Source organism: Symphodus melops, assembly GCF_947650265.1.
Source record: "Symphodus melops genome assembly, chromosome: 5".
Lineage (NCBI taxonomy): Eukaryota > Metazoa > Chordata > Actinopteri > Labriformes > Labridae > Symphodus > Symphodus melops.
In genome coordinates, this window is record NC_136695.1 from 24,929,851 (window position 1) to 24,944,246 (window position 14,396).

The following is a 14,396-nucleotide window of genomic DNA, read 5'->3' on the forward strand; positions in this document are numbered from 1 at the left end:
ACGCTGTTGCTATGACAACGCAAACAGAGAGCAAGAAGGCCACTTTGAAACAGCACCGAAACATACCTGCTATTGGATCTCAGATTTAGAAGCGTCTGGTTTTATTTTGTTTAAATTTATCATTTTGAAAAAGATGATTCCACCGGCCGAATCTCTCCTCAAATATGACAGTCCAGTTTTGATCAGCAAAAGCACGGACAGAAAATCCCCAAAGGTGAGTTTAGTAACGAATATTGGTAAAAGTAACTAACGGAAGCAACGGTAAATGTTTTAAACACTCCCTGCTATGGCGGCTGTTTTGATGTTTTTTTTTACTTTCAATCTCCAAAAGCTTTTCGAAGTTAATCAAATGTTGTAAGTGTGTCATATATTTTAGATAGGCAAAGAAAGGTGATGAAAAGTGTAACATGAAATACTGTTCACAACAGGGGCGCCCTTTGAAAGTGAGTCCACAGCAGATAGTTGAACAGTCTACTCCTGTACCACCACCTCCTAAACCAAAACCTACTGATACCACCAAGCAAGAAGACGAGGAGATCCTAAACGCCATCCTTCCACCCAGGTACACATGCATCCACGTACAGCATGTTCATCCATTAAGATCAGCCCACTTCACAGTTTATCTACGCTTCTGTTATTGCAGGGAATGGAGCAATGGAACCCATCTGTGGGTGCAGCGAGTGTCCAGTGCACCTTGTACAAGAACAGATGTGATTCACCTGGAGGAGCTGCTGGACACAAAGCTGCAGCAAAGGCAGGCCAGACAGACAGGAATCTGCCCTGTCCGCAGGGAGCTTTATTCTCAGTGCTTTGGTGAGAAAGAGGCTGTGAGGCTGTATTTGTGATCACTGAGGCTATTATGTTGACTGATTGAGGATCACAGAATAAGCATTTACACTTGTATAAAGCTTGAATTTCATTGCCATTACGCTTTCTTCGGAAGCATTTTGCATACCGATGAAAGCATAGTTCACATTCACTCCTGTTTCTTTAAGATGAGCTGATCAGACAGGTGACCATCAATTGTGCTGAGAGGGGCCTGCTGCTCTTGCGGGTCAGAGATGAGATTCAAATGACTCTCGCTGCCTACCAGACTCTGTATGAAAGCAGTGTGGCCTTTGGCATGAGGAAGGCACTTCAGTCAGAGCAGGGAAAGACCGACATGGAGAAAAGAGTAAGGACGTCCACTTTTTTTGTTGTAACAGTAGATGGCATACAAATGTGGGATATTTGCAAATATGGGCATTAATGGAGAGTATAGATAGAGAATAAATTTGTCACTGAAGCTTAAGGAATAACTATCAAATGCTTTTCAGTTTAGTATCCAGCAGAGAGCAGTATTCCTCTAAAATAATGTTTGGCCTCACTGATCCTGCATTTTAACAAACCTCAAACACCCAGATTGCTGATCTTGAAGAGGACAAACTGGAGCTAAAGAAGCAACTGAACGAACTCAGATCTCAATGTGACACAATTGAAAAACGAGAAAATGAAAGGCAACAGATTGAAAAAAAGAAGGACATGGAACAGATCGAGCTCCTCAAAAAATCCAACCTGCAGCTCAAGGTGACGTTTCCGAGCTACACACAACTAAAACATATCTTCCCTCTGCACTTCTTCCTGTAGTCGATGTGATTATGACGTTAACATTCTTATTTTGCTTTCCTCTTTAGGCCCAACTGGAAGGGATCATCACGCCGAAAAAATAACACCACCATCAATAACAAGAGTTGCCATTTTACAGCACACAATGTGACATTTGTCTTGTTTTTAAATCGTTATTAATGTCAACTCCACTCAGTGTAATCAGAAAGTTCCATTTATTCCAACAGCATGACATGACAAGTACAAATCAAGTACTGTACACATCTCTTGAACATCAAGAGCGCATCATACGCGTTTCTGATGAATGAAAAGTCATTCAGACAGTTCTTGGTTGAAGGGGGGAAACGTTTCAGAAGGCAGTTTTTGTTTTCCAGAGGGACACACGGTCAGGATAAGGCATCAATTGTCTACTTGATAAGAACCTTTTACACATCTGTTAGAAATCCACCGCCTTTCAACTCCAAGATTTCATGAAATTGTCCTTTTTTGGCTGATTTAAATAAAAGCCTTTAAAGACTTCTCTCTAGTGCTTGGATCTTTTCGCCTTGTGGCCCTCTGTGGATGAAGCCGGTGCCTTTCTGTCTTTGTTCTTGTTCTTCACGTTGTGTGTTTCGTAATAGCGTACACCAACTTTCTTTCCTTTCTTTGCACGGTCCATCGCTCTTCTCTGTAAAGACGGGTAAAGCAAAAACAGAAAAATGATTCTGTTAAAAAATGTAACCACAGCGTTTCATTTAAAAGAAAAAAAAAAAACCCTATTACATCAGTTTGAGGAACAGACATTCATCTTGTCCAGGCAGAGCGATCTGTTTGACGTCAGAGAGAACAAACACTGCATACCTGTTTGGATGTCAGTCTGCGCGCTTGGGTGGACTCCTCGTCATCCCCGGCTCTCCTCTTCTTCTGGTTTGCAACTGAAGTCAAACAAAAGATTAATAAATCGGATGTCAAGTGCCTGGCTGATCTCAAAGTCAACTTGACCTGGTTGTGAAACTTCTGGTTAAACTTTGGGAAACGCACCATCAGACCCTTGAGATGGCATGCGTGGGCTTTTTGTGAACATAGTTGTGAGAAATGGTGCAATATTTTTGTGAAAAATAAATTTGACATTCAACACCATACAAGGTCTCGAAGGACATGTTGACTACCTTTCATCTGTGCTTGTTTAGCTGCTGCTGCTGCTTGTTTAGTCTTCAGGTCTGTGAACACTTTTTCAGAGAGTGCCTTTGGTATCCTGTGCAATGAAGAAAAAGAAAGCAATTCATTCATTACTCAAAAAAAAAAACATTTAAAACCGATCTGCAGAAAGGATCAGCAAATTAGCTTTTTTTTGTCCTTTTTTTTTAAACTTGGGTTTGAATGTTCTGTATTTCAAATAAAGAATTTGCAGATTAAAGCTCCTATGAGGAACTTTGGTTTGACTTTGGCGCCCTCTGTGGACAAATTGATACTTCATACTTTGTTGATGATTTTGTTCCAAACATTTTTAAAAATGGCTGTTTTGACAGTTCACTTTTAATAACTTTGTCTGACACCCAACCTGCAGGAGCATCTCAAATAAACAAATAGTTGATCTTTACGTTGATGGTCTCATTTTTTTAAATCTCATAGAGAGGCATCTTTCATCACCAGCTTGCATCTCCTCACAGGAGCTTCAAAGAAAACATGGAAATGCAAACTTAAGGGTCTCTAATCTGGAAGTTAGAAGTGATGACTGCTTGTCCTCCAGGAGGTAAAGTGATCGCAAGCAACGACTAAAAAACGTCTGTCTGACAAATGTGTGTTACTAAGCTGGATAAGACAAATTCAAACAGTGCATCATACGTCAAGTTAGCTTAGGACGGGAGCAGACGAACCGGATTTCAGAGAAGCGTTTGGATTTGGCTCGGTCCAGGAACTGCTTGTACTTTGCGATCTTCGCATCCAACTCCCGAACCACCGCGCGTGGATTCTTGTTGCCGTCTGCCTTTCCAGTCTGGCTCGTTGCCGGCTCTGCGACCTCAGTCTCTCCATCAGCTGGCTCGACTTTGGTCCCGTCTTCGTCTTCTTCATCATCCTCTTCTTCAACGTCATCCTCGCCATCAGAACCGGAGAAATCAGCCATGTCCAGGTCGGGCATCTCCACAGGAACCAAGTCTTCCTCGGTGAACTCAGGTGCCACGTTGATCTTGCCGAAGTTCTGTCGAACGTTGGCCAGAATCTTCTGGACCTGCTCCTTCTCTTTCTGCTGCCGCTGCTTCTGTTCCTCTGAGTTAGCATCCGGGTTGTCGAGTTGTTCCTCCTGGACATTCTCAACTGCGTCCGAGGGTCCTTTGACTGCCAACAGCTCCTTGTCCTGGAAACATTGCAGTTACAAAAGGAAGGAAGCTGGTAAAGGCTGGCGTAGAAAGAACAATCATTAAAGGGAAGAGCACAGGTGCAGAAGCTCAAACCTCGTGGTCTCCTTCAGGTCCAGGCGGCTTCACAAAGAAGGGGATACGTCCCCTCTGCCAATCATTTAGCACCATTTTGGAGACAGTGGAGAGATCTGGCTCTCCGCCCTGTCAGAAGAAAGAACAAATTGTTCAGGCTTGATATTTAAAAGCAGTGGTTCATGAACACTTAGCTTTATGGATGACAGCTTTCCAAAATCAAGCACATAATGAGTGGGGCAGATACACCAGATTTACTTTGAAGACTACATCCTGTACTTTAGAAAACAGACTAATAAAATACCTCGCTTTATTGAAAATATTAATGATACTGATCATGAAGTGCAGTATGCCAGGTTTTGTTTACAAGCAGACCTTCAGAAGTTTCCCAGTACGAAGCGCTAGCTTCTCCAGAAAGTCTTCCGCGTTGTTCCAAGTCGGGATGCGGTAGGTTTTCTGGATGTATTCAGGCTTGGCCCGCTCCAGTACGGCCCCGATGTGATCCTCTGGACTCTTGATCTTCTCCACTTGAACCTTTGGGAGAAAGGTGAAGACAGGGGCGTGCATTTTAACGAGAGGAGCCTGCAACCTTTCCGTTACGGAGCCTGCATGGCCTACATGCTAAACCTCGGCTCTTGGGGGAAAAAAAGGAGGATTAGAATCTGAGCTGATCAAGGCTTTTTTTTTTTTTTTAAACACTCGGGTGTTAGCTTTAGCTATCTTTTCATCATTCGGCTGGAGATATCCAAGCCGTCAAAAATGCCACATTAACAGTTGGTGGATTATGCTGGATAACTTGTGCCGTTTTTCAGACCTGCGAGGGGCGAGAATGAACTTTGATTCACCTCCTTTCTATGACACTGCAAAGCTGAAAACTTGTTAAAAGTGATAAAAAAATAATCAACGACAGACTTACCACTCCTTTCAATACGATATCAGATTCACTGTCTTCTGAAGGGTAGACGACACCGGGACAGTCGATGAGGAAGATTCGCCTCATCAGAGTGATGTACTGCCACACCTTCATGCCAAAGGAAGAAGACCAATGATGTCTGTGCGTTTGAATCATTTCAGTTTGATGACAAAGTCAGCGGAGTATGAAGCAAAGCAAAGACTTACACTCTTTATTCTCTCTTCTAACAACGTTTAACACCCCATGATTGTTTCATCAGAGAAATACAACCAAACACTTTTCAAACTTTGAGATTTAAGAGTCAAAAAACAACCTGCTGGGTTTTGATTTGTCCTTGTGGGAGATTGCACATCAAAGGTTTACATTTAGTCTGCATGGTTGACTTACCTTTGTTTCTCCTGCAAGAGGTGCCACGTTGCAGACCTTCTTAGACCGCAGCGTGTTGATGACCGAGCTCTTTCCTACGTTAGGATAGCCAATGAAACCCACGCTTATCTGTTTCTTGTCTGTGTGGAGCTGTGAAGGGAAAAGAAAAGAAACGGTGAGTCCTGAGTTTCCTTCAGATCAGACTCGGTTTCCCTCACCAATAAAAACAGGAAACAAACTTCAGTGTAGTTTGTTCAGACCACGCAAGAGGAAATCTTTACTCGGGACTTTAATACGATGATTAAGAAAATCTGAACCTTTTAAAGAATGAAATAAAACAATCTTTTATTTTTATGTCCCCTAATCTTCAGCTATGGAGAAGTTGGTTGGTTTTTCGCCTCAGACTTGGTGAAAGTGGTCCAACAGAGAAAATCTTTACAAGGAAAAACAAAGTTTAGTGTTTCTCTCATAAAGAAACTAACGAGAACATTCCTTTAGAAATGAAACTGTTCTAATTTCTAGACCGCTCAGATCTTTAATGCTCTAACTGTCACAAAAACATGCTACGCTACCCGGCTGTTAGGCAACCCCGTGTGTTCAGGTCTGGGGGTGGACAGACATGAACCATTTTTACAAAGGTGAGCATCATAGTGATGAATGATTGAATGCACAGTGAGTAACTCAGTGAACTCTTTATGTTTGATCAAACATCTGAAGATCTTTTTTTTTTTTTGGTATCTAACTTTGTAATTTTGGATTTTAGCTTTGCACGTTATCTTGACACGTTACCGTTGGTTTAATTTCCAGCTATAGCTGCACCGTCGTTCGTTTACTGCTTTGTGTGCCTTTGAATTGCCCACCGGGACAAATAGTTTTTTTTTGTTTTGTTTTTTTAAATCGAAGCGATGTATTTAGGCCTGAGTCATTGATTCTTAAACGGGTTTATTAGGAGAAATTTCCTCGTCACATTAACGCAGACATTCTTTGTTTAGCCACTGACAGACTTCTATGAACGTTCACATCCAAACTGTGCTGTTTACAAATCCTTAAAGTGAAGCAGATATGTTTTTAAATACAAATTAATATGAAGCGACAAAATTTGAATTTCTCTTTAATCTTAAATCATGTATGAAATAAATGGACCATGTTCATCATCTGTAGCAGGGCTTCCTCACAGTAAGGATGATATAGCAGCGATAAATCCTTTTTTGAATCTTTTACGTACGTTTACAGTGTGCTCTGTTGAAGCCCTACTTTAAACGTCTTCTCAGATTCTTCAGCTGATCAGGACGTTTCGTCATATGATTGATTATCAGTCTTAGCAGGAATGATTTTTTGAAATCGTTGTTAACGTACGCCATCTGTCCCAAATCACTCATTGTCCGGTTTTGTGATGCACCCACTCAAGAGTCATGTAATATGAAAACGCTTAAAAACTGTTTTGCTGCACATCAAAATGATTCCACACAATCGACTGTGAGCTGAGGACAAACAGGCCAACCGCTGTGACACCTCTGCTTCTTTACTGGATCAATGAATGGTCTTAGTCAGATCCTACCTTTCCAAACTGCCTGAGCAGCTGGATGAGGGAGCCCTTCCCGAACGAGTTGGTGAGGCTGGCGTGGAAAGCCAGAGTGGGGTACTCGTGGGACAAAACAGCGACCCACCGTTTCTGGTTCAAAATAGAGACGAGACAAAAACACACACACACGCAGAGTTCAACACCAAGAGAAGCCACACAGTCCAGTGTGATGGATGTGGTGTGGATGTCGTACCGTCACCCAGGTGGGGATGAGGTCACACTTGTTAAGAACAAAGATCAGATGTTTCCACGGTTTCTCCTTCTTCATGTACGCCTCGATGCTCTTGGAGCGCGTTCCCATCGGGTCCCGAGCATCCAGCACTTGGATGATGACGTCCGATGAGTCGATGACCTTCAGATATCAAACAGTCAGGTATGTGCGGTAAGGACCCTGTAACTCTCCGATGAACAGTACCAAACAATGTTTCTTCTATAAACTCTACTGAGAGGAGGACAGAAAAGGTACCTTGTAAAGTTCTCCCCAAATCCTCTTGGACTGACCCTTTTTGAAGATTTCCTCACGGGCCTCGTTCCTGTTTGAATATGGAAGTACAATTGATTAAAAACCGACCTTTTTTTACCTTTAAATATGAAAAATTAGAGACCTCGCCTCTAGACATTAGACTCAATCTATTACAGAATCTGAAGGACTTACCGGACCCCTGAGTCCTCGGTCACCAGGTCTTTGTCTTTGTCTGCGTTGTAGGTCTCAGCTGAGGCCTCGGCCTGTTCTAGAAGGTCCTTCACGTCCCCCACCACCAGACTGGGCCTCTTCCTCTGAGCCTTGGGCCCAAACGTGGTCTCAAAACCCTCGGTGTCTAAAATGTGGACCTTGGAGTTCTACAAGTAGAGAGGCAACGAGAGAAGGATAAGATGCACACCTTTAACTGTATGTTTTTGATGAACAGTTAAACTGCTAGGAAGGGTTTAAAAGCGAAATTTTACCATCATCAGGTAAAGGAAACAAAACATTTTCAGCACTAAACATTTCTTCCCTTACATTCACGTCACGTCACCTCGCATGCAGTGTGTGACCGTTGCTGCTGCAACAGTTGCATTTTATACCGGTAAACTGAATTGCCCCACGGGGATATAAAATTGAAAAAAATAAATGGATCGTCCTGGTGTAGCGGACGCAGCCGACGCAGGCATTAAAAGTGCGTCTTGTGCACCGGACTTTTAGGTAGCTGAGAGGTTTTTCATTTGAAGCAGTGAAGGTTCAAAGTGTTCTTCAGTGTAACGTTCAGGTGTACTGCAAAGTGATTCAGTGGTAACAGTGGTAACCCTGTACCAACATCCAAACATTATTGCCAATTAAACACTTTGGCTGCACATCTTGTTTATTGTTGTTTGAAAGTGGTTGCCACTGATGTCGACCAATGGACAAGGACTTGATGCCAACTTTACGGAACAGTAACAAGTGGTGACCTGGAAATGATTAGTGTTTAACAGATAGCAGTTTGTTTGAGCAATTCTAATACACTCCTCTGGTACAGTCCTTCCAGAGGCCTCAAACATTATCGTAAAACTGATCCAAACAGTAAACAGAACACCCAAATATGCACTGAAGACTCCAATAAAACAGCCAATAAGTCAGTGCCAGGGCGTATTAAATGTTCCAGCGTCGAATCACAAACCATATCTCGATTAGGACACAGCCATGAGAGGAGCGAGGACTGAAGTTTACAAGATTGGTCGGAAACAACGCTGTTCAAGGCTTCATGTTGCCAGAATTTTCTTCAGAGCTCCTTTGAAAAAGCCCTTCCAAGATTCATGGAACCATTCAGGAATCATGGTGCTCATGCGTTTCTTTTAATGACAGTTGTCCTGTACTATTGGAAAGGTTTCCTTAAATGAATTCTGTTGTGCTATATAGAAAATTAAGTTAGGGCGCAGTGGGTATTGGGTGCGCCCCATGTATGCCGGCCGTAGTCCTACAAGCATCCGCAGCCTGGGTTCAAATCTGACCTGTGGCTCCTCTCCCGCAAGCCATTCCTCACTCTCTTTCCGACTCTGTCCTCTATCCTATCTCTACAATAAAGGCACAAAGCTAAAACTTAAATGAACTTGACCTTTAAGGTGGTCGGGCCGCCACCTAATATAATGATAGGGGAAAAACTGACATGTATGACATCTCAATACACTTTGAATAGTAACATTGTAAGTGCAATATTGTCTGTAACAAAACATAACATGAATATTAAAGGAGCAATATGTAACTGACACCTAGTGCTTAAAATTGGTACTGCAGTCCAAATTCAAAACATTGGAGGGAGCCGTTTCCCCTCTACTCGAGGCGCACGCAGGTTGTCTTGTCAGAGACACTGAAGCTTCAGTGTTTAGCCAGCTTTGTATCAGTCGAGGAACCTTTCTGCGTTTTAACCCTTTTTACATTTTTTCAAAAGAATCAGTATTGATCCTAGTTTTACTATGTTTCTGCTCGTGGAGCTTATTGGTAAATGCAGAGGCTGTTAAAGTCGATGAAACCTGTTCTATCTGAACCAGTTCGCCTGCCTGCTTCTATCACCCCCACACAACGGCTGTGTGTGGGTGCCTAAAAAACCGCCTACCTTCTCTGGTCCAAACATAAACAAATCATTCAGGACCAGAATCTAAACGCATGTAAACAACAGAGAAGCCAGCACACCAACATGTTTCCTTCATGTCTTATGATATAGTAAGGTCACTTCATGATTTCATTCACGAGATATCTTACATATTGGTCCCTTAAAAAATAAGTTCCTTTAGTCTTTTCAAATTTTCTAAAAAGCTCACAGATTCGTGTGGTCATGCGTAGGCAAAAAGACTGAAACATATCCAATGAAATATTTGAAAGGAACAAAAAGAACTCGGTCTTATTTGAATTTGCGCTTGCTATGAGGTGGGGAATTCAAAGTCTGGCAGAGTGCAGCTCTTAATGCCAAGCACGGAGCCAGCACACTCAGCGTCACAGCGGGCCAAAGTGGGAATTGAATGAGGATTAAAGTGAAGCCTCATGCTCCCCTCATAAAATCCAACAGCAACAGTCTTCTGAGAAAAAAGGGGGATTGATTCTTTTCCACTGATAAATAATGTCCTACTTTTCTTATGTACACACAAGCAAACCTTCAGGAGAGACGAGAGCAGTTATACAGACAGATCGATCAGCTTCTACAGTAAACGTGTACTCATACTTACATGTGCTTTGACTCTGTCATGCAACAGGGACATGGGAAGTTTGCTCTGTCTCATCACCACACGATATGGATCCTTCTGCACTGCTCCCATCTCCTCTTGGAACTTTTGGAGGGACGACTGCTTGATCACTCGTGTATTTGCTGAAATACAGATGTGTAAAGTTTGATTTCTCATGTTCTCAAAATCTCACACTTCATGTCATGGATTTATGTCATGGCCCGGACTAACTTTTGTGCCTGCGACCATGCAATTTAACTCTCTGTCCTAACAACATGTGGTGTGAGCACGAGGAAGAAAAACAGGCTGAATTCTAATGTCTAATGATTTTTGTCCTTGAGAACACTCAGCTTAGGAGTTTATTCAATCAATCAACATTTATTACTGTTGGACATTTAAAACGATCTTAGGTGAAAACAACGAAAAAAAATGAAAGAGTAAAAAAAAAAAAAATCATTAAACAGGAGCATGATTAAAATTTTCCAAATGTCAAGCACAACTTGTGTTAAAAAAAATAGAGCAAAGAGGTGAGTTTTAAGCAGAGGTTTAAAGCTTTCTATGGACTGGGTATTTTATTATATACTATAGTTAGTATCAAAAATGGTCAGGGTTAAGTAGGTATGGGACAAAAATTCTTAAATCCAAACAACCAAACATTGAGTTCTTCAGGAAGATAAATCCATGTTTTCAGTGTTGTCTTTAAATACATTTATTCTTCATCCATGAAGACAAAAGTTTATTTGAAATAATCTGCACCGCTACTCCCTTTGATGTTTTTTTTTTAATACAGAGTAGTAGCAGTGTTAGTGCTGATATATTATGGTCTAAAAATACACAGAGCAAATAAAACATTTTGACAACTACAACAAATCAATAAAATCAAAAGAACAAAAGGAAGTGCACTTACTAAACCACTTGATATTGGGTTCAACTCTGGCTACTGTCCCTGGAGCCACTGTGGACTGATACTGTAGAGGTCTGATGACTTGTCCACGGTTGTTACTGAAAACAGAAACACAGTTGTACGTTACCAACACCCACAAAAAAAACAAAGGCTCACAAGAATAATGCAAATATGTATCATCATTTACCATCTCTGCTTTTGTCTGTACATATTCAGACGCTTGATCGTGGATCGGTCCCTCATGTTGGACCCACCGGCACCTTTTGCTCGGTCTGTGGATAAAATGTACGGTTTACCACAGTCATCATTTCAAAGGGGACATATTATTAAAAAAAATCTACGTCTCTCCAGAGGAGTGATGTCTACCGGGAAAACTCAGGGGGTCGCATTTTATTTAAAGAGACACACACACCAAAACAGAGCGTTATGAGAGAGCTGGTTTTCTACAGGGTCACAAACCTCCTCTGGTGCTTGATTCATGTTATATTTGGACCAATGCACAGCACGTATGTTTCATTTAGAGCACAGGGGACTGATTGAAAAAGATTTAGAATATGTCCCCTTTAAATCTGAATGCATTCATTCTTAAAAGGCAATAAAAAAAATGATTTAACAATCAAAGATCTATACACAGACTCTTCCCTGACAGATGACAACTGTCAATGTATTTTTCTCCACGTCACCTGTACACCTTGATATATATACATTAGTAAAAGTCACACTCCGTCTTTACATTTGACCCACTGTCCAATTTTTATTTCAGTGACACTGAATAGTTAACGTTAATAAAAGAAGACAATCAATAATTGTCTTTGTCGAGCATAACATCGCTCGGCTAGCAGCACTTAGCTGTAAACAAACGTGAATGCTAACGGGGTTAGCTCACCCGGGTTGCTGCTGGACGTTGATTTGTTTATCGAGCTTTTCCCCTTAAAACGAGGCTTCACCATTTTGAACGCTTTAGTCGGCAAAGCCTTTCCACGGATAAGAAGAAAAAAACAGACACAGCGGTGTCTTATATCTGAATTTCAGTCGCTGGTTCTCCCCTTCTGCTCTAAACTGTAAACCACACACGTGTTGTTGCGGTGAAGAAGGAAGAACGTCATCAAGAGAGCGACAGCCTCCAGAACCAATCAGAGGAGCGAGCGCCAGTTGACCCGAGGTCGACGGATCAGAGCCATATCTGGACGTGATGTTGAAATAATTTAACCATTGAAATGATTGTGTTTTGTCAGAACATTTTGTATGACAATATGACTTATAGGTCATGTTAATTAAAATTAAAAATGAACTTAATTGGAAAAAAAAAATATTCTAAACGATCAATCAAAAGGGATGCACGTGTAAAGATGTTTTCATTAATAGTTGTGCAAAAGTGCTTTCATTAAAAACAAAGAAAGTCAAACTGCGGTCACATTGAAATTATGATATAAATAATGACGACGTTACTCAAAATATACCTCATTGACAAATATTTTATACAAACTTAATGTTGCTGTGTTCTATCTCCCCCAGAAGAGGGTGCAACACCGTTTCTATTATAGTGTCATATAGCCGAGCAGAAAACATGATATATGTTGCCTTAAAGGAAGCCCTGCTGTGTGACTTACCTGACTGATAATTGTCTGCAATGATTATTTGCCAATAATAAAGGTCATAGGTGGTTTAAGACTTGAAGAGAGAAAAGTGGCCTGGGGGGATGAATAGACGTTTTTCAGCCAAAAAAAAATAGAAGGAGTAAGCTGGATCAGTCTTTTTGTTCATATGGCTGTTAGATTAAAGGCTCTTGATGAGTCTCCCAAACACAAATTTCTAAATTCTCCCTCGAATCCTTTCCTTATATCCAAAGAAGCACAATATTTCCTGCAGGGAAAGAAACAAAACGTTTTATTATATTTATTCTAAAAGCACAACGCATGTGGCCCTTAATGGTGGCCAAAGGTAATCAAAAGAAATCAATCAGTTACCATTAATCAACAGGCACAGCTGATTATGCTGTTTAATCCTCGCTGGGTTTTTCAAGAGGAAAACATAGAAAGAAGAAAAGAATTTGAACTCAGATCTGATGAAGGCCTGTTTGACACCACGGTTTATGAAAGGCAGAGTTTGTCTGGTTATGATGATGATGCTGCCCTCACAGTGTGTACAGTATGTAACACAAGTATGGCTCAGGGCCAAGGTAGGCAAGTTCATATACTCCGGTCTTGAGAGGCGCCATCCAGTTTTTCAGTTTATATAGCAGGGAGACCAAGGAATGTTCTCTGTTCATTTTCATACAAATTGAAACTGACTCCATCAGCAATCAACCGCAATAAATTATTTTTTAGAACAGAAAGTGGGATTCACCCCCCCCCCCCCCCCTTCAAACTGAAATCAAAGCAGAGGAAAGCCCAACAAAAGGAAAAAAAAGAAGATGTTTGGATTTAATGTAAATATTTAATTTGATTTAAATCTACATTTCACTGTAGGAATCTGTCTTAGAAAGTATTGTGCTTTAGCTTGAGAAACAAACAATGTCAAGTCCCTTTATTTCAAGCCAACTTCAATTTAAACACAACTTGTTGCAGTTGTACTTCGAAATTCATACCATCTTTACCTTAAAACTGACTCGTTTTCAAGAAAGAGAGTGAAAAGCAGCAATAACACTGTTTACTGTAGCCTCAGTCATTCTGTCATCAGAATGAGTGCAGGAAATATTTTGTCTGTCCTTGCGTCTTTATTCAGCAGTTTTGCATTTTACAGCGGCTGAATCAACAGTTTGGCTGAACTTTGTGTGACCTTGAATTGCATGAGAGCTTCATGCAGCTCAACATGACGCTAACATCATAGAGAAGGCAGAATCATTGTGAAGCATCAATTGACATGCATGAAGGCAGCAAGACAAGGACAAACCATCTGGCCACCAGTTATGACAGGGAAACCACAATTTATGATTGATGCCCTCTGCATAAAAAAAGAAAAATCAGACAAAAGCAAGAAGTGATTTTAAACCAATACAACTTTTGACATGGTACATGTGCAGTTTGAAGAAAAAGAAAAAACATTTTCTTTCAAAGATTTTAGCCTGCTTCTACACTCACACAGATTCATTCTCTGTTCATTTCTTATGAAGACAGAAAAACATTAAAAACAACTTTAACTCATCAAACAAGCACACTAAAATGCTGTTATAGAGAGTAGTATATCACATCCCACAATTCTGTTGCACACTCACTTTTATAGACCCATATAACTTTAAAAGGTAAAAGAAAGGGGAGCTCCATGTTTTCTGGCCTCCCAACAAGGTGTGAGAGTGAGAACCCTTGACATATGATGTGAAAAGTTCCCTTTGTTGCTTCTAATCTTTAGTCTCACAGTTGTGGACATTGGAAGGTAGAGCTTGTTTTTTTGGAGCGCGAACCAGTGAAGACACATCATAAATCTTTCATGCTGTTATTCATT

The 14,396-nt window shown here is 41.0% G+C and overlaps 2 protein-coding genes across 2 annotated transcripts; one reads left to right on the forward strand and one right to left on the reverse strand.

Moving 5' to 3' along the window:
• The first annotated feature begins 23 nt into the window (after positions 1-23).
• On the forward strand, positions 24-2,124 carry dnali1 (dynein, axonemal, light intermediate chain 1). The gene is made up of 6 exons (XM_079343657.1): positions 24-214; positions 429-562; positions 644-813; positions 996-1,174; positions 1,402-1,566; positions 1,674-2,124. Exons 1-6 carry the CDS (start codon positions 134-136, stop codon positions 1,707-1,709), a joined length of 765 nt encoding a protein of 254 aa, XP_079199783.1. The 5' UTR covers positions 24-133; the 3' UTR covers positions 1,710-2,124.
• On the reverse strand, positions 1,804-12,106 carry gnl2 (G protein nucleolar 2). Its single transcript, XM_079343655.1, has 16 exons — positions 11,842-12,106; positions 11,143-11,227; positions 10,959-11,053; positions 10,055-10,194; positions 7,533-7,717; positions 7,344-7,410; positions 7,071-7,229; positions 6,854-6,967; positions 5,317-5,445; positions 4,933-5,037; positions 4,392-4,550; positions 4,038-4,145; positions 3,462-3,940; positions 2,754-2,839; positions 2,446-2,519; positions 1,804-2,272 (listed from the first exon to the last, which is right to left on the reverse strand). The coding sequence occupies exons 1-16, from the start codon at positions 11,903-11,905 to the stop codon at positions 2,129-2,131; spliced, it is 2,193 nt and encodes a 730-aa protein (XP_079199781.1). The 5' UTR covers positions 11,906-12,106; the 3' UTR covers positions 1,804-2,128.
• Between the last annotated feature and the right edge of the window lie 2,290 nt (positions 12,107-14,396).